This window comes from Leucopleurus acutus (assembly GCF_964270905.1).
Source record: "Leucopleurus acutus genome assembly, chromosome: 6".
NCBI classification, from domain to species: domain Eukaryota; kingdom Metazoa; phylum Chordata; class Mammalia; order Artiodactyla; family Delphinidae; genus Leucopleurus; species Leucopleurus acutus.
This window is the reverse complement of record NC_139149.1, coordinates 63,096,113-63,115,622: the sequence shown is the minus strand read 5'-3', so window position 1 is coordinate 63,115,622 and position 19,510 is coordinate 63,096,113. Positions and strand designations below refer to the sequence as shown.

Sequence of the window (19,510 nt, the reverse complement as noted above, 5' to 3'; positions counted from 1 at the left end):
TTGTTTTAAACATAGGACATGGATTTGATTGACATACTTTGGAGGCAAGATATAGATCTCGGGGTAAGTCGAGAAGTATTTGACTTCAGTCAACGACGGAAGGAGCATGAGCGGGAAAAACAGAAAAAACTTGAAAAGGAAAGACAAGAACAACTGCAAAAGGAGCAAGAGAAAGCCTTTTTCGCTCAGTTACAACTAGATGAAGAGACAGGTGAATTCCTCCCGGTTCAGCCAGCACAACACATCCCGTCGGAAACCAGTGGATCTGCCAACTACTCCCAGGTACAGGGTACTCAGTTCTTGGGAAGGTAAAACATCTGGATTTGAGTTCCAGCTTTGCCTTTTACTTCATGAACTTATTAAGTCAACTTCCCAACCTCAGCCTACTGATGAGTTCAGTGCCTGACTGACTTACCTCAGTGTAAGGATTAGGAGGACATAAATTACATGGAAGAGCTTTGTAAGCTATAAAAACATTATGTAATTGTAAGGATCAAACAGCTGCAACAGTAGTGACAGTAGTACGACTGTTGTAGTAGGGATTATTCATGTACTGTGACAGGTACTGTTCTACTAAAGTACTTGAAATATTGATTGATTTAATCAACACAACAATTATGAGTTAATTACCATTATCTTACTTTATCTACAGATGAGCAATTGAAGCCCAAAGAGGTTAAATAACTTGCCCAGAAACTGGGCAATAAATAGGGGCGTGGGGGCCAAGATTTTAAACTAGATAGTCTGGTTTGATTCTGTGCTCTTTACTATACTAAACTGACTTCTGAAACAAGAGGAATGTTTGACTAACTAGACTGTAAACATTTTATGAACACGGAACAATTTTTTTCTTCCTCTGTGTCTTTCCCTTTTATGCAGGTAGCCCACATTCCCAAACCAGATGATTTGTACTTCGATGACTGCATGCAGCTTTTGACAGAGACATTCCCATTTGTAGATGACAATGAGGTATTAACATTTAGTTAACAGCAAATCTCCACAACTATACATAACATATCGTATATTGGTCCCTTTGATGTATCTCCATTTTTTAAAAAAAAATGAAAAACTATTTCAGGAGCAAATTTTATCAAGGAAACCTTAGCCTATAGGTAACTTTATGATTTGGGAAAAAAAAAAAAAGACACAACTCCTTCCCCCACATAATACAAAACCAAAAACGTTTACTCCTGCATAGCCAGAGGGATGGGTGAGCATAACCGTGGAAACAAGTTAACTCTCTTGTTATAGGTACTTAGAAATTTTGGTGAGTAAAAAGCAAGCTGGGTAGTAAACCAAGACTTGTTCGGTTAACAATTTTAATAAGTTTATTGTCTGAAGCACTATACTAGGTATTACATACATATATACAAATTAAATTCTAAAGATTATTCTTACCCATTTTGACGTTTACCTTCAAATGCATAGGATAAAGCAATCAAGCTAGTAAATGAATAAATGTGGAGTCAGCTGGGCAGGACAAAAACATCTGTTTCATTATATAGAAATAGGAGTCGTAAGTCCCCATTATAAGTAGAGAAATACAGAACTGCAGCCAATTCCAGTCTAAGATGTTGTGATGGCCTTGGAGCATACCCATCCACTGCTGGTGGCAGATTCATGTAGATAAATGCCTTCTCAATTTTAGGTTTCTTCAGCTACGTTTCAGTCACTTGTTCCTGATATTCCCAGCCACATCGACAGCCCAGTCTTTATTGCTCCTAATCAGGCTCAGTCACCTGAAACTGCTGTCCTTCAGTTAGCCACTGCTGATTTAGATGATATGCAGCAGGATATTGAGCAAGTTTGGGAGGAGCTATTATCCATTCCAGAATTACAGGTAACTAAGATCTAATATAATAAATACCAAAGATGCTATTTTATATTCAGTCCCTTTAAATTAGTCATTCCAGTTATTTATTATTTATATGCCACCTACTTATAGGAAGGATTGGAGGGTGCTTTTAAATTAGTCATGAGAGCTGCCCATGCTCACTTCAGTGAACTTTTGTTAGTTAAATGGACTGGATGTCTTGAGGGACAGATCAGGTTATAAACCTGAAGTCTGATCTGGGAACTCTGAAAATAATACATATGCTTAGGCATAAGTATCTGTTGGAAATGGGAATTACCTCTGAATTCTAGAAGAGCCTGGTGTGAATGGGGGTGGGGAGAGATTACCATCAGATATGGATTATCAGCTATTAAAAATAGCTTAACCTTGACTTAACATAGTATAAACTTCTTTTCCATGCAGTGTCTTAATATTCAAAGTGACAAACTGGCTGAGACTAGCATGGTTCCAAGTCCAGAAACCAAACTGGCGGAAATTAACAACAATTATCATTTCTATTCATCAATCCCCTCATTGGAAAAAGAAGTAGGTAACTGCAGTCCACATTTTCTCAGTGCTTTTGAGGATTCCTTCAGCAGCATCCTCTCCACAGAAGAATCCAGCCAGTTGACAGTGAACTCATTAACTTCAAATGCCACAGTAAATACAGATTTTGGTGATGAATTTTATTCCGCTTTCATAGCAGAGCCCAGTACCAGCAACAGCATGCCCTCCTCTGCTACTTTAAGCCAGTCACTCTCTGAACTTCTAAATGGGCCCATTGATATCTCTGATCTATCACTTTGTAAAGCCTTCAACCAAAACCACCCTGAAAGTGCAACAGCAGAATTCAATGATTCTGACTCTGGCATATCACTGAACACAAGTCCCAGCATGGCATCACCTGAACACTCAGTGGAATCTACCATCTGTGGAGACACACTGCTTGGCTTCAGTGATTCTGAAATGGAAGAAATAGATAGTTCTCCTGGAAGTGTCAAACAGAAGGGTCCTAAAACACAGCCAGTAAGGCCTTCTGGGGATACAGTCCAACCCTTGTCATCATCTCGGAGGAACAGTGCTCCAGTGTGTCATGCCCAGTGTGAAAATACACCAAAGAAAGAAGTGCCTGTAAGTCCTGGTCATCGAAAAACCCCATTCACAAAAGACAAACATTCAAGCCGCTTGGAGGCTCATCTCACAAGAGATGAGCTACGGGCAAAAGCTCTCCATATCCCATTCCCTGTAGAAAAAATCATTAACCTCCCAGTTGATGACTTCAATGAAATGATGTCCAAGGAACAATTCAACGAGGCTCAACTTGCATTAATTAGAGACATACGTAGGAGGGGTAAGAATAAAGTGGCTGCTCAGAACTGCAGAAAAAGAAAACTGGAAAATATAGTGGAACTGGAGCAAGAGTTAGATCATTTAAAAGATGAAAAAGAAAAATTGCTCAAAGAAAAAGGAGAAAATGACAAAAGCCTCCATCTACTGAAAAAACAACTCAGCACCTTGTATCTTGAAGTCTTCAGCATGCTACGTGATGAAGATGGAAAGCCGTACTCCCCAAGTGAATACTCCTTGCAGCAAACGAGAGATGGCAATGTATTCCTTGTTCCCAAAAGTAAGAAGCCAGATACTAAGAAAAACTAGATTTGAGCAGATCTGACCTTTTCTGAGCTAGTGGGTTTTTTTTGTTGTTGTACTGTTATACTAAAAGCTCCTACTGTGATGTGAAATGCAGAAATATACTTTATAAGTAATTCTATGCAAAATTATAGTCAAACTAGTGTAGAAAATATAAAACTTTAAGAAGCATTAAAATAAGTTATCAGTATGCTGAATCAGTAGTTTCACTTTAACTGCAAACTTAATTTCTTAAAACACCATTGGGGCTAGTTTCTATATACATGTAAATACTACAAAAACTCCTTATTTATACTGTTCTTATCTCATTTGTTACTTTCATAGATTTATATGATACATCTGGCTAAAAGCAAATAGTTGCAAAACTAACCACTGTAATTTTTTAAATAAATACTGTATGAACAAAAAAATGGCATTTTTTATATTAAATTGTTTAGCTCTAGCAAAAGACAATTTAGTCGAAAAGCTGGTACTAATAAAGGAATATTATGACCATTAAATTATTTCTTTGAAGTTCATTCACAATCTTTTATGACAATAATATGGAAAGCACTACACTAAATTGGTACGGGAGATACAGGGAAATGGAATATATCAAAAAGATTTTCTCGGGCTTCCCTGGTGGCGCAGTGGTTGAGAGTCCGCCTGCCGATGCAGGGGACACAGGTTCACGCCCTGGGTCTGGGAAGATCCCGCATGCCGCGGAGCGGCTGGGCCCGTGGGCCACGGCCGCTGAGCCTGCGCGTCCGAAGCCTGTTCTCCGCAACGGGAGAAGCCACGACGGTGAGAGGCCCGCGTACCGCAAAAAAAACCACTTTCTCTTCAGCAGCAAGTATATCTCAACTAAAAAAAATGCTCTATATACTTTGACATGAAAACACCGGTTCTTTTACTCCTATCAAGATATATGCCATACATTTGAAGGTGTGGGAGAACCATCCTACTAACAAAGAGTATTACAGACACAGGAAGTTGGAAGGCTCTGAGGCCTGTTTGAGAAAATATATGGCTGAACGTGGAGGGGGAGAAAAAGGGTGGGTGAGTAGAAAAGCACATCCTTGTTAAGCCTTCATAACCTTTGCTTTTACCTTGTGGAGAACTACTGGCAGTGTTAAGTAGGGGTACATCTGAGTTAAAGGTTTCCTCTGCCTTGTGTGTCGGCAGTAGTCTAAAGGGTAAAGGTAGGAGACCAATGGGGAGGCTCTGAAATAGTCACATGGAGTATGGTGTCTTGGTTTAGAGTGATAGCAGTAGTTAGAAGGCACTGGATTCTGCATGTTTCAAAGGAGGAACTAAAAGGATTTTCCAATAGAATGGATGCAGGATGAAGGTAGGCTCAAGGACTTGAACATTGAAAGAACTGAGTTGCCCAGAGATGGTTAAGACTGTGGCTAGATTTAGGTGGGAAAACCAGTTCACTTTGGGACATATCCAGTGATTAAACATGTAAACAGCAGGTACAATAGCAAGGCCCCTCAAAAATTTGAGACTCTGCAGGCTACCCAAGAAACCATTCACAGCACTGATCATTTTCTTCATCTGGTCAGATATTCACATCTTGCTTGGTTTCATTTTGAAGTGGGTAAATGGAAGTCATCTGAGGGCTCAGCATGTTTAAAATAAGCACTACGTGCAGGTTATTCACCAAAAGTCCTATCAATCCATCAGGAGCAATATAGTGTACAGGTCCACAGGCCCTAGAGCCAGACTGCCTGGGCTGCTACCATTTTCCAAGAATGACCTCCAGTGAGGCAAAGCACCGAGGCTGCTTCATCTGTAAGCAGGGATAAGTATGCAGTGAATTACTCCACAAGAAGCACTGACCCTAGCTAATAGTAAGCACGCTATAAATGAGACTTTTTTCTTCAGCCTTTTATTAGCATGCCTTTTAGTTGCAAGTGAAAGAAACTAAAGTCAAACCAGCTTAATAAGAATTTGACTCAGCCGGCTGTAAAGTTCAGCGTTGAAAACGACTTCAAGGACTATCTAGGCTTTCAAATGTGGAGATTCTGTGGTCTGTCCTGTGTGGTCAAGAATTCCTTCCCATAGTGGTGTTTTAGAGATCCCTGGAAGACACATCACTTTTCCAACCTCAGAAGACAAAAATCTCATTTCTAATAAAGTGCCCTTAAACAAAATTATGGGTGGGAGTGATAGCCATCTGTTAACAGCAGCCCCCATCTGGAGCACGTGGAGTTAACTTGCACCAACTACTATCTACTCCCCCCCACACACAAGGGCGAAGAACACCTAGGCAGACCAGATTTCTGCTATCATGAAACCAGATGCCTTCACTCATGCATTCATTAGTCAAACTTCAGAACTTTGCAAGTTGAAGATAACTGACCACAACCTCTCAGTGCCTAAAAATTACTCTGAAGTACTATACATGCTGCATTACATAGAACTAAAATTTTAAAATCTAACAAATCCTGACCCATAACTAGAAGTAGATTTCACCTCTTGATCATGATGTTTTTCTGACTCCTCAGATTAAACTTGGCTCTCCAACTGTTAAACCTTACTTCAACAGTTCCTAATTTTAAAATGTGTACCTATGCCTTTTACATTGAGGTACACCCTATTAGAAATCTTAACTGCATGACACTGCATTTGTTATATAAAATTCTTGCCGAGATTTTCTTGAAGTCTGTGGAGTAGCTCCTCAAATGTACCTTATAATACTTCCATACCCATTCTTCTAAGTCTCAGAACATATACAAAATATTCTCATTTTTACTTTAAAGATATTTATCAGGCCAATTCCAGCTTTTTAACACTTTGAGAACTGGTAAAAAATTAAAGACAAGAACTTTAATCCTATGTGGAGGAAAAAACCTCCCATTGGCATTAACTTTGTCACCCTTTAAAATTTAGGCATCGCTTCAGCACATGATTATTACCAAGAATACTATCTTTAGGGACCATGGACCAAGAGCCAGCTTAAGCTCTTTAAACGCATTATCCCATTTAACAACCTTCACACTTACGAGCAGGTAATATCAGGTTACTGTTGCCAAGCATCTCAAAATACCACATAACCATCACAACTTCTAAGTTAGAAGTCAGACCCACCACTAGCCTTACCTGATACTTAAGAGTACATATTACCGAATCAAACCTGATTTTTGGTTAACTACCTTAAAAGTAACATTTAACGCGTATAAAAAAAACATTCTAAGAGGTCTGCTACCATCACCAAACTGCCAAGGGGAGCATGGCATAAAAAAGGAAACCCCAGACAACCTGATCAAGGTCACAAACCACCGTGTTAGTTCTGAACTTAAAATTTTTCCCGATAGGCAAAATCTGGCATCTCAGAATCAAACAAAATCCTGATTGCATTTTTCTGATACCTACTAAATAAGGATATTGAGTAGAAAACTGAGATTAAATCCAAATAACCTATCAGTTCTTTTGATGCAGTTTACTCAACATTTGTTGGTGGAATAGACTAATACAATGTATTTTTAAAAATGAAAATTCCGTGTATTCTGATTTTCAGATATAGTTGATATGTGATACAATTTTTCATCTTTGTGATAAACCCTTAATTGTAATGGCTATACACATGGATGTAGTGAAATTTAACCATTTCTCATTAAGCTGTCCACTTCCTTATACATAACACTATCCACATTTATTACCAGTAAATTTCAGAAGTAAAATAGTACATACAGGTAAATCCGTTATTTCCTAGCTTTCAGTACCATGCCCACTTAACTTCTACCAGGTGAATGCAGTTTAATGCACCCTTGCCATTACCTGATTGAAAATATATTAAGCAAAAATGGCATATATTACCTATTACCTTACTCTTCCCCCAACCCTTGGTACTTTTAATTCAGTTCCAAGTTTAATTAACCTAGTGTATTTACAGGACCCCGCTTTTGCAAAACACTAATCCTCCAAAAAAATTTTAATTGCAGTTTGTAATGAGTACACGGGAGATTCCAAATTTATCTTGTTGCCTGAACATTTTGCAGTTTCATTTAATGTATTTTCACTCTGAGAAAATAAAGATAAACGTTATTTTACAACTCAAGCATTAAACTGGAATTATAAGGCACTTACAGCTACACAGAATACAAGCAAAATGTGTCAAAATCCTAAAATCCTCACATGGCTTCAATTCACAAAGCATTTCACATGTTAACAGCTATCAACGCTACGAACCCAAATAAGTGTGGTATGAAAATTAAAAAAAAAAAAAACATCAAAACCATACCTCACAAATTTGTCACATTTTTTGGGGGGTGTGCTGCCCAAAATATCTTAGTTCCCCAACTAGGGATTGAACCAGGGCTCCCTGAAGTGGAAGCATAGAATCCTAACCACTGGACTGCCAGGGAATTCCTTCAATTTGTCAAACTGACACATTATCACTTGGGTTAAACTGCATAACGATAGTTTACTACTACTTAATTTTATTAAAGTTTTCCCCGACCCACCTTCACACCACAAAATGCTCAATTGCCTTTCTCAAGATTAAGAAACCAAGTACCTCCAAAAACAAAAAACACACAGTACCTTCCAACATTTTGAACCCTCATTTCACCATTCTCCCAAATTACCGTTCACATAATTGTCCTTACCCACAATTTTTCTCCAAAGAAAGTTCACTGACTCACCAATCACCCAAGTATCTCATGTATTCTGTCCTTTAAGAATTAAATCCTTACATGGCAATAAGCTTTTTCCCCACACCTACTTCTCATGTGATCTGTTTTCCACTGAATAAAATCTACATCCTTTAAATCAACTGATAATGTGAAGGCTCATGCCAAGTTTCCTGTTTTTTACTTACTGGTAAAGTATGCAATGTCCACCTATACAGCATTTAAGTCACATGAACACTGTGAAGTGACAAAACAACACACACATTTCTAAAAATATTTTAATGAAAAAGTTCTTTCTGTAAACATTTCATTATACTACAAATGAAACATTTGAATCCATTACAGACCACCTCTTAAGTCTTATAAATCAGAGTAAAACATTGAGATTTAAAAGTAATCTTGAATATTTATATAGGCTAACAATCCTTACATTACCCCTGCACATTAGCATGCTTACTCACTACTTTGTGACATCAATTACTGGAATTCCAAGAGATACTGGCATTTAATTAGAAATGTTTCAAATGGTGACTTACATATTAGAACTCTTAAAACCAAGTGTATTTCAACTGTTCAGTTCCTTAGCAAACGGTCTTTGTTACCAGATAGTTTTTGTTCTTTAGGACACGAGTGTAAAATGAGCTTTTTCAGAAGAAATGTAGTGTGGGAAGCTGTAACCTATGAGTTGCTTTGACAAAATGAGTTAAGGTTTGCCTTGACCATTTTTCCCTTGTATAACTTCCTTCGTTTACTGGTGTTATGACTTAAGAGCATCGTATTTTTCAGAAATGACAGTGGAACTACATTTAAGTAAAATCACTTTATTTCATAAAGGAGATGGACTGCAAAAGAACAATGCCTTTAAAAAAGAAAATATTTCCTATCTTAGGAAGTTTGCTTCATTAAAAACCATGTTGTAAAGAAAAATTATCATTAAAAGGCTATTTACCTTATTCAACACTTCATTCTATGGTGGTGTGTAGAAATTCAGTCCTGATTTAGATAGATACAGAAAGAGACCCAACCAGTTATTTTCTGAAAATAAAATCTGTGGCAACCTAACTGCTCCTGTATATAAATAACTTGACTTACTATAATTTAGAAACTAGTTTTATTTTAACCATCTGTCCCCCCCCCCAAAGTGTTATTTTTTAAAAAGTGAATTAACATCAAACCTCAAATTTTAACAAGCCCTTTTGGGGCAGCAATAATAGCCCTTATGAACAACCAGCATCTGATTTGTGTAGTAATTGGGTAATATTTTAACTATTCTTTGGGAAAGGTTGTCTTAAAAAGGAGCTTTAGTGGAATTAGGCCCCCACTGCCTCTGATTAACAGATTAAACACAAAGAAACCTAAAAAAGAACCAAAAGTTTATCCTATTAGTCCAAATAATTCCCTGAAGTCGTATGTGAGAGAACTTATTTATGTATGAGGCCACTTGAACGAAGACCATTTTTGTATCTGTATGATCTGACAGTTTTGAAATTTCATTCCAAGATTTTCTTTTCTCTAGAATGAGTACTGAAGCGTAATGCTTCTGTTACATGTCATGCTTATTACAAAAATTCTTTTAAAAAACCTGGTCACTCTTTCTCTTGTCAAAAATTGACTTTATCCTAAAGACACCAACAATGAATTGTATATATCTGACTCAAGATGAACACTCACAGTTACTGCAGGGAAAATTTTAAAACTGTTTAAAATGTGTTCGATGTGGTTCCAAGATAAACTTTTCAGCTGAACAATTTTGCCAATGTATCTAATAGTTTTAAAATATGTAATATAAATTTATAGGGAAACAAATGGTGTCATCAGGCTTTAGTGTAAGCTACAAACCTTACCCAGCCAGAAACCTTCGTATTTAAGATGGTAGGAAAGACATTCCTCATTTAGGCAAGTAGGGTTCTCATTCAACCTGCAAATCAAAAAAATTACTCTTACCTTGCTTTACAAAAAATTACTCTTTAATTAGTGAAAAAATTCAAATTCAAGCCTTACCTAATGCTTATTGCCCTTCCTTGCAGGTCTAAATGCTAGACCTAGTGACTGTGGCCAACTATCTCTCATTGGTGTTCCAAAAGGCGAAGAGCTCCTTCCTGCTAGACTTTCTTCGATATTTCAGTTGTAATAAGCAGATTTAACTAGCTTTTGGAAAGTTGCTCACTATCACCATAGTATCTTATGCCTTCACTTCTCTGTAGTTGAAGCTCTTGCTGCTGCCTTGTCATTCTTTATTTATGCTGACTTGTCCATACTCAAAAGGCTGCTGAAGTCCTGTCTTAGTGAGTCTCCTTTGATCCACACTGTGCTTAAAAAGCACATCTTAGGTCCTTTAAAGCTGGTTAAATCGCTCTCCTCATGGCTTAACTTTTCCACACTGTTCACAAGAACTAAGCTAATACAACTTATAAACAGGTCACATACACAGATTTCACCTGCTTATAGGTTGCAAACATCAACTTACTGACAATATTTTCACTATTAAACTAGTTCCAGAACACAGAAAGTTTGTTAACAGTACAAATTAACCTCATATGCCATTAAAGGATACTGTCAAGGTTGTGTCAAACAATTTCACAAACATAGAAACAGGAAATGTTAATCTCCCCCATTCCTTCAACCTTTATTATATGAATAAAAGAACTTGAGACAATTTAGCTTAATTTTAATAAAATGTTTCCCAAGCATTATTTTGACCAGGTACCCAGGTTTAAGTTATGAACATTGACAGTGTCCATTTATATAACCAACACTTGAAGTTGTTAAAGACTTAACCATTTTCTAATAATTAGCCTATTTTCTACACTGCTTATTCACATATGTCCATTAACAAATGGAATGTTGTCTGTTACATTTATTGGTTTGTGAGTGTTTTCTGGAAAACTGCAGTGTCTGTGAAGACCGATTTCCATGCTGGCATTGCATGCATCCAAATATTAATGCACAGAGGCACAGAATTAGAGCAACGAGAGCATATTCAAACACTAGCACGCCCCATCCCCCCTTTTATTGCTTGTTTTGCTTAGTACTTCTTAAAACAAAAATAAGAATCTCAAATTTAACGTTCAACTACCGAAGAAATAATAACAGCAGGGCACATACTTAGGGCTCGAATGAAATTTTAAGCACTAGCTGGCGCAAAACAGTAGACATTGGTTTATATATATATATATATATATATGACCTTGTTATCGAAGACTCTTCTCAACCAGGGTCTTCCAAACAAATTGTAAACTCATACCAACATGACTTAGGTTCAAGCATACACATGGAAATAACAGTGTGTTCTTTGGGATTTTTAGTGAGTACGAACTCTGACTATCCAAATTTGAATTCAGGTCTTGAGGAAGTGAAAACCTTGTTTGTACTAAGCAACTGTGCTACACTTCTACTGCAGTAATCACTTGGGATGATTATATCTAGACTATCCTTGGTTTCATCCAGTATAATGCAGAGGGTACAAACAGGAAAGCATGCCAGCCAGTTAAGGTTTCAACAATGCATGATTTTTATTCTCTTGCTCTGAGAGCTTGTATCAAAAAAATATATATTAAACCAAGGAAAATAACTGAAGATTTATGGGCCTCTTGTGCTTTAAAAAGGAAAAAAAAAGGTAGCCACTAATTCGCTCAGATAGAGCAGGCTTAGTGGTCCTGTATTTTGAAGATTTTAAGAATGTTTCTTAAGGTAGGAGGAAACGGAAAACATTCACTATCCCTTTCCAGAATTTAAACAGAGGGCAGGAGACATTCTTTACACCCAAATAAAACTATGGCAGCAGTTCACATGTGACCAAAGTGAATGTAGAATGGAGATGTTCTAAACACAGCTAGGACTCTCAGCAAAGCTAATACACTAAAATCATATGATTACATTTTGAAAGAAAATGCACAAAAACCAAATAGGAATTTTGAGATTTTTCATTTGAAGTAAATCTTAATGCTATTAAATTCACAAATATGCTAATTTAAATACCCAATTCTATTATCTAAAACACACATTGCAAACATACAAATATCTATTCTCTCCACATGTCAGAGCCCATTCATTTCATGGTTTGGAAATGGGGAGAATAGATCCCCTTAAACTGCAAGTCAGCAGGTGTTTCTTTACAGTTAACTTTAGCAAAATTCATACAAAATAGTAATTAACAATGATCTTCTTTACTTGTTAACTCACAAGGAAACACCTTCAAAACTGCATTTTGTTAAAGTTTCTGTACTAAAATGTAGAAAAACTGAACTACACAAATATTGAAAAGTTAAAAATTCCTTAATTTTTTATTCCTGGTACCACTACCACAATTTACAGGGCAATATACCTGATGTAATGAAAAGAAAAAGAAAAAGACAAAGCTACAACAGATAAAAGACCTCAGGAATGTACATCTAATTGACACTACATTGCATTAATCAATAGCTGCACTTTTTGCAAACTGTGGCTATGACAGTCCTGAACAAGAAGGGTTTCCTGTTTAAGCTGCAGTAACTTTTCTGACTATGGATCATCGTTCCTTCTGTGGCAGATTTTTACAGTTCCTCTAATGCATTTGGGACGACTGTCTCAAAGTAACCTGCAGCTTTCCTGACAACTCCTCGCTCTCTCTCCTGCTAAGAACTGTAGCCTGTTGAATAATACAGGATAAAAAAATTATTACACTCAGTGAACAGTTCCACATATTCTTTATCATCATGATAAAAATTTAAAGATACCTACCCTTTTCTTCTGAGTTTTTAGAACCTTCTGCTACCATATCCACCACTTCCACCACCAGATCCATAACCACCTGGAAACATACAACGATTTTAAAGAATCACATGAGTTTTTAATTTAAAAGGCTATGAAAAATTTTGATAGGAAAAAAATTTATTTACCACCATAGGGACTTCCCGAGCTTCTTCCACCAAAACTGCCCCCCTTCATGGGTCCATAATTTGATTGCTGTTGTCCACTATAATTTCCAAAATCATTATAGCTCCCACCACCACCATAGTTACCTGAAATTACAAAGGTTTTATTTGTGGCTGACCTACACAATTATTTTCCTTTTTTAATATATGTACTCGTCATCTTTTGACAATCGTGGCAGCATGTGCTCTGACACTTACACACAACGCTTTGAAAAGAGATTTTACAGAGCTACCAAACTCTTTTCACTACAGAGGCCCACTAGCAGGCCTCAAACATAGGAAGGAGAGGAAAAACAAAGTGAAAGCTGGCTCAAAACACTACGTATTTAGACAGCTACCGTATTTTGTTTATATTAGATGTTACACGCTAGCACATTCTCTCCTTCATACCACTAAATAGCATCAAAATTGTGTTTGATTCACCGTAATTCTGATACCGTTTAACTTTTAAATCAATGACAAAAAAGCATTTCAAGTTGACTGTTAAGAAAAACCTGTTGTTGATACATCAATACAGTTCAACAAAACTCAGTGCATTCATAACGAAGTTCTTTATAGCATCGTGGAATGATGCAGAGCTGCTTAAGAGTCTGCAACACACCTGACATATTAAGACTCAAAGTATTTTTGTCACCTAGACTCCAGATGACACCCAATTCAACATGTCTGCACATTCAATTTACAGTTCCCATCTGTCCAGCTTAAAAGTACCTAGAGTTAACTAAAATTCCGGCAACGAACATTACCGATAAATGTCCATTTCAATACAAAAATAAGAGTTGAATACACTTTGCCAATTTACTAAATTGCCAGCAAAATAAGTTTAATTTCCCACCATTTGAGTATTTTCTATTATAAAACATCATATTTGACCAAATGCTGTTTTAACATGTTTTTAAACACCTGGAAGAAACTATAAAAACTAATGAATATTCAAAACAAGTGAAAGTCTACCACCTCCAAAATTTCCTCCTTCATTGTAACCATCATATCCTCCACCACCGCCACCATATCCACCACCTTGGTTTCCATATCCTGGTCCACCACCACCATAGCCTCCTCTACTACTGTAACCAGGACCACCGCCATAGTTACCACCTAGAACAACAAATTGGGTTGTCAGACAAAAAGATAAATGTACAGAGGGTCAAGTTATTGAATGCTAGTTTACCATACTTTTAAGCCCCCAGAAAACAGGTCAATAAATTGATTTAACACTCTAAAGCCTGGTAATACCTGGCTAATAGAACAGCAAGAATCTGGGCTAGGAACAATTAAGATGAATGCTTAAATCTTTTGATATTAAAAAATTGCCTCAATTTTAAAAAATCTCACTAAGGAAAATAGTGAACAGTCTCCTCTGAGACCTATAATTCCACCTCAACTGCTAGTACAATAAATCTTATCAGCCAAAAAGAACTAGGTAATGTTTAATCTTTAGGGCTTTAAGGTCTACTTTTCCAAGATATTAGTTTAAAAGCATACTTTAATGGTCAAGCCACACAAGTTTTAAATTAGGAAAATGTAAACAAACACTTTCATTCTTAATAAAGTATAGAAACAAAATCAAAATATCAAACATTAAAAAACGTACCGTCGCCTCCAAATCCATTATATCCACCATCACCTCCTCCATAACTACCTCTGCTGCCACCACCTCCACCACCATACCCTCCTGAAAAAAAGCAAAGTGTGAATTAAACGAATATATTCAACTTACCAATAACACTTAGGTAGACATGTTCTTAGAAATAAGGTAACTGTCCTACCTCTTCCACCAAAGTTTCCACCACGGCCAAAGTTACCTCCACCACCTCCAAAGTTTCCTCCACGACCCATGAAGTTGCCAGATCCACCTCCACGACCTTCAACACAGGCAGGAAAGTTCTTTAAGAACCTTACAAACATTACTCATCTCTATTTTGTATGTATATATGGTACTACTCACCTCTTTGTGATCCAGCAGACTGCATTTCTTGTTTAGAAAGGGCCTTTTTCACTTCACAATTATGCCCATTAATAGTGTGGTATTTCTGAACTAAATTTTGTTTAATCAAACAAACAAACAAAAGTTATTTGATGTTTGGAAAAGCACACATAAATGATATCCTTTATCACTATTTAACTTATTAAAACATCAAAAAGGTAGTGACTTTGAGTAGTGATAAGGGAGTGTTCTGGGATGTTAATAACATTTATTTCTTGATCCAGACGCTGGTTACACACGTATAGTCACTTCATGAAAACTAAACCATACACTTTATATGCTATTATTGTACACAATATAAAAGTTGTAAGCGATTTAGCAAGTTTAGTAGAGAGCTAAGAAGCCATTTCTGCTTTCCCATTCAAGTTCTGAGAAACTGCTACTTACCAACAATTTTATCAACTGTATCATGATCATCAAAAGTTACAAAAGCAAATCCTCTCTTTTTTCCACTCTGCCTGTCTTCCATAACTTCTATGGTTTCAATCTTGCCATACTTTTCAAAGTAGTCTCTCAAATTATATTCTTCTGTATCTTCTTTAATACCACCAACAAAAATTTTCTTCACTGTTAGATGGGCACCAGGCTTTACAGAATCCTACAAATAAAAAATATATAAGTTAAAAAAAAACCCTCAAAAATTCTGCAACAATTTCACACGTCACACAACATGGTATTATTAAAATACCTCTCTAGAAACAGCTCTCTTTGGTTCCACTACACGCCCATCAACCTTGTGTGGTCGAGCACACATTGCTGCATCCACCTCTTCAACACAAGAGTAAGTAACAAAACCAAAGCCCCTGGAACGTTTTGTTTGGGGGTCTCTCATCACCTACAAAACAAAAATTTTAAAGCACTGAAACACACCTAAACAGGTCCTCTGCCCTCTTTCAAGAACCTTTTGTTCCCTTAATAACTTACCACACAATCTGTAAGTGTGCCCCATTTCTCAAAATGTTCTCTTAAGCTATCATCTGTAGTTTCAAAGCTCAGACCACCAATAAACAGTTTTCTCAACTGTTCTGGTTCCTTTGGATCATGACCCTGAGGAAACAAACCAATATATTTTAATTATTTCGTTTAGTAGGTAAATGCAAAGATGCACAAGCCTTTTAATCTCCTACAAATAAACTTTTAACATCAAATTCCTGTACCATTAACACTTTCTCCAGTTAAAAACTGGAGTAGGATCACACACATCAACTGATTAAAGGGACCAAGAAAACCTATAACCAGACTCTGAAATGCCAACATCACTTAAAAATTAAATTGAAGCCCAAGATAATTCCAGAATCAAAAGTCCCGAAATTTTGAGGTACAACTACAAGTGTCTGGGGACAGATTATTTTAGAAGTGGCTACTGAGAAACCAGTTTCTAAGAAACCAGAAGTGTTGTAAATGCAGTGTTTCATCTATGCCATTTCTTCTCTCGTCTTCCCTCCTGAGTCTACACCCCCAAAAGCATATAATTATAAACCACAAGACTGTGAACTACAACTTAAAAATGGAGAAATTCACCACTTTCAAGCAAATAAAAAGGTGAAAATAAGTGTTTCTCAGTGAAAGGCTAAACCAGCATTTCCCCCCCAAAAAACTATGGAAAAAACCAGCCACGTAAAAATTTTCTATTTGCATTTGTACCACGTGCCAAAAATGTTTTCAAAACCAACATTTTACTGGGTCACAAAAAGGGCAGTTTGGACTTACGTTAGGTATACTGTCTGACAAGGAACACAGTAAAAAAGAAATTGAGATTAAAAAAAAATTAAGATATGGCCTGAACTGTTTTACAACTTAACTAGTTCTTTAACAAATCACATAACTACCACTTAATACATATATGCATTAAGACAACTTTCATCCGAAGTCCTTAAATAGAGGCACTCACACTTACATTCTAAGATCTTCCTGTGTCTTCTAAAAGTAGAGACGTTAAGGCATTTAATATGAAGAGACTGTCACATGCCACGAAAAAATGTTAAATGATTAATAGCCTAAAGCGTTTATTCACTTAGTCTCATCTTTTCAAGTCCCGGTTAAATACATCTAATTAACAATACACAAAGTTGAAAGAAAGAAACAATAACCCACATGAAATTATCCCAAACAAATGAAAAATTCGACTCTGGTTGCAGTCCTCTGAAACAAAATTACAAGAAAGTACAACCTGAGCCGACCCATCAGAATAGGAAAAACGAAGGTGAAAAAATTGCAACTTCCTATTTTACATCCACACTCTATGAGATGGGGCACTTCACCCACATGGAACGAAGCTACGTAAGGACTTTAGCAAAAACGGCAGATCAAGAAGTACTTTAAAACAGCAAAATTAAAAAAAAAATTATTTTCAACCGAGTGCTGCGAGGAACAGAACGGGACGTAAAATTCTCCTTAGCGATCTTTAAGGCCTGGAAACGCGATGGGAGAACATCACTGAAAACACTAGGCCCCAAGCTTCGAGGCCGTTTGCAGCATTCTCTGCTGGGCCGCCTCCTCCCTCTTCCTTCCAATCCCACGCTCTCTCTCCCGGCGGCGGAGCCAGGCGGCGGCCATTGCGTGCCAATGCGCCATTTCGTAACGCGGGAGCGGATCAATGTCAATGTGGCCGCCGCCCGCCTGCTCGCTCGCCCGGATGTGCATGCTCGTCCCCTCCCCTCCCCCACCGCCTCCTCCCAACTGCTCCCGCCGAGGCCCGCCATGCCGCCCTCGGCCTCGAATGGGAGGCCGCGCGGCCGGCGGGCCAGCTCCCCTCCCGAGGTCTCCCCAGCCACACCGCGCCTCCGAGGAACCACTTGTGCAGCCCAAGGAGACGGCAAGGCTGGCGAGAAGCCCCAAGGAAGCCTCCGAAGCCCGCTCCCCTCCCCCTCCCGCTGCCCGTCTCAACGCAGAGCGCGGGAGGGCCGACCCAGTCCACCCGGCCTCCCCACTCCCACCGAGCCCGGCCCCCCTTGCCGGCCACTACCCAGCAACCCCCCGCTCTCCCCCTAATACCTCCTCCCCCCGGCGGCGACGGCGACGGCCGGAGTCGGGCTGGGGGCGGCCGGGCGGCGGTTTTACCTCCATTTTGAGACCGGACTCGCCTCTTCCAACTCGAGTTCAATATGGGACCGAGAGGAAGAGGCGGGGCTAGCCGTCACGTGACGCGCTTTTCGCGCGCCGCCGGCCTAATGGGGGAGGGGCGAGTTGGGAAGGGGCGTGGCCAGCTGGGCGCGAAGAGGGACTGGACGAGCGGGTTGGTTGGCAGAGGACGGGGGCGTGGCAGGCCCCGGGAGCGCGCGCGCCTCGCTAACTTCCAGTGCGGCACCGCCCTTGCCGCCGTTCGCGCCCGGGCGGCTGCAAGGACGTCAGCTAGGCTTTCGCCAATGGTCGGTGCCCACGTCGGGAGAATGCCTCGTGACCGCGCGTCACCGGAGAAAAAGGCCTGTTTCCCTTTCTTCTCGCGCTTCTTTCCCCTCCCCCACGTGGGCCTTTCCGTCTCCATTATCGAATTCATTTCATTCAGGCGCCTGGATAAAACCACATTTTCCCTTCTTGTACTTTAGGGTTGTAAGAAAGCCCTCTCGGCCCCTCGGCGTCTCCTCGCACGTTTCCAAATGGCAGGGCCTGGTGTCCGTGACTGGGATGCCCACTGTGAGGGCCCGCACTGAAAATCCCTGACACTGACATATGTGAATCATGGGCATCTTGGAAAGGCCTCAAAACGTGGCTGAAACACTGAAATTTCACCCTTAATGAGCTGAGGCAAGACCGGTCGAGGTCAGTTAATTAGGTACTCACTGATATCTCAAGAAATCTGTCGGCACTATTTTCTTACACTTATAGTTACTGTGGAAGGAGCCGAAGGAACTGTTCTCGTGGACTGGATTTAAGGAATGATTTACAAGATTGCTAGAAGTAAGAGCACCAGATATACTCCCTATTCGCGAGTGATTTTTACCTAATTATTTTCACGTGTGAAGAAAAACAAGCTCAAAGAGTTGATTAATTCTTCCTTGGCCTCCCAAGTGACTTTAAGTCATTTGACCTTACTGAGCTTTAGTTTTAGAATTTTTTTTTAATGAAAATGGGGATAAGATTTGGTGATCTTCAACACCTATGACAGCTGTAAGGTAATAATCTGTGGATCCGTATTGAAGCAAAGGTGCTGGTAAAAGTGACCACAGTTGACAGGTCTCCCTACCATGCTAAGAAATGCCCTATATTTTAATGTAGCATTCCATACGAGCATCTCGTTTAGAATTGATCAGGCCCTCCCTTGGAAAGATTATAAATCTAATCAGTTATATTCTAAGTTGTTTGAAAAGCAGGTTGTTAACCAGTGGGGAATGGTCAGCTCAGAGTTTAGGGAAGAAAATGAGCACAAAGAATAACAGTTTGTTGATGTTTATCTAGCATTGCCCAAGTGGAATAGTGTTTGATTTGGGAGACACGAACAAAAGGTACTCTGTTCTGGGGCAGAAACCAGTCACCAGGCCTTACTGTATCTTGGATGAAAACAACCCTC

At 38.8% G+C, this 19,510-nt stretch overlaps 2 protein-coding genes across 9 annotated transcripts in view; one reads left to right on the top strand and one right to left on the bottom strand.

The window, feature by feature from the left end:
* Window positions 1-3,972, top strand: part of NFE2L2 (NFE2 like bZIP transcription factor 2) — a 76,538-nt gene extending 72,566 nt beyond the window's left edge. For all 7 annotated transcript variants that reach the window (XM_082841170.1, XM_082841176.1, XM_082841173.1 and 4 more), the window contains 4 exons: window positions 16-282; window positions 880-969; window positions 1,649-1,840; window positions 2,258-3,972. In XM_082841170.1, coding sequence (XP_082697296.1) covers window positions 19-282; window positions 880-969; window positions 1,649-1,840; window positions 2,258-3,490 — 1,779 coding nt within the window. In that variant the 5' untranslated portion in view covers window positions 16-18 and the 3' untranslated portion in view covers window positions 3,491-3,972. The remainder of the gene's footprint in view (window positions 1-15; window positions 283-879; window positions 970-1,648; window positions 1,841-2,257) is intronic.
* A 1,376-nt stretch (window positions 3,973-5,348) lies between these two features.
* On the bottom strand, window positions 5,349-18,102 carry HNRNPA3 (heterogeneous nuclear ribonucleoprotein A3). Of its 2 annotated transcripts, none has more exons than XM_082841369.1 (11): window positions 17,998-18,102; window positions 15,928-16,050; window positions 15,692-15,838; window positions 15,391-15,601; window positions 14,965-15,054; window positions 14,786-14,881; window positions 14,611-14,691; window positions 13,974-14,114; window positions 12,981-13,103; window positions 12,823-12,892; window positions 5,349-10,021 (listed from the first exon to the last, which is right to left on the bottom strand). In XM_082841369.1, the coding sequence occupies exons 1-10, from the start codon at window positions 18,067-18,069 to the stop codon at window positions 12,840-12,842; spliced, it is 1,137 nt and encodes a 378-aa protein (XP_082697495.1). In that variant the 5' UTR covers window positions 18,070-18,102; the 3' UTR covers window positions 5,349-10,021; window positions 12,823-12,839. The 2 variants fall into 2 exon arrangements, with proteins under 2 accessions (XP_082697495.1, XP_082697494.1); XM_082841368.1 differs by having other exon boundaries at window positions 5,358-12,730.
* Between the last annotated feature and the right edge of the window lie 1,408 nt (window positions 18,103-19,510).

Bases quoted from the DNA above. Each gene is read 5' to 3' on its own strand.
- HNRNPA3 (XM_082841369.1), bottom strand. From the start codon at position 18,069: ATGGAGGTAAAACCGCCGCCCGGCCGCCCCCAGCCCGACTCCGGCCGT. The intron at 14,882-14,964 runs GTGAGTAGTACC...CCTGTGTTGAAG, and splicing joins GTCTGCTGGATCACAAAGAG to GTCGTGGAGGTGGATCTGGC. The intron at 12,893-12,980 runs GTAAATAAATTT...GTATGTTTCCAG, and splicing joins CTCGGGAAGTCCCTATGGTG to GTGGTTATGGATCTGGTGGT.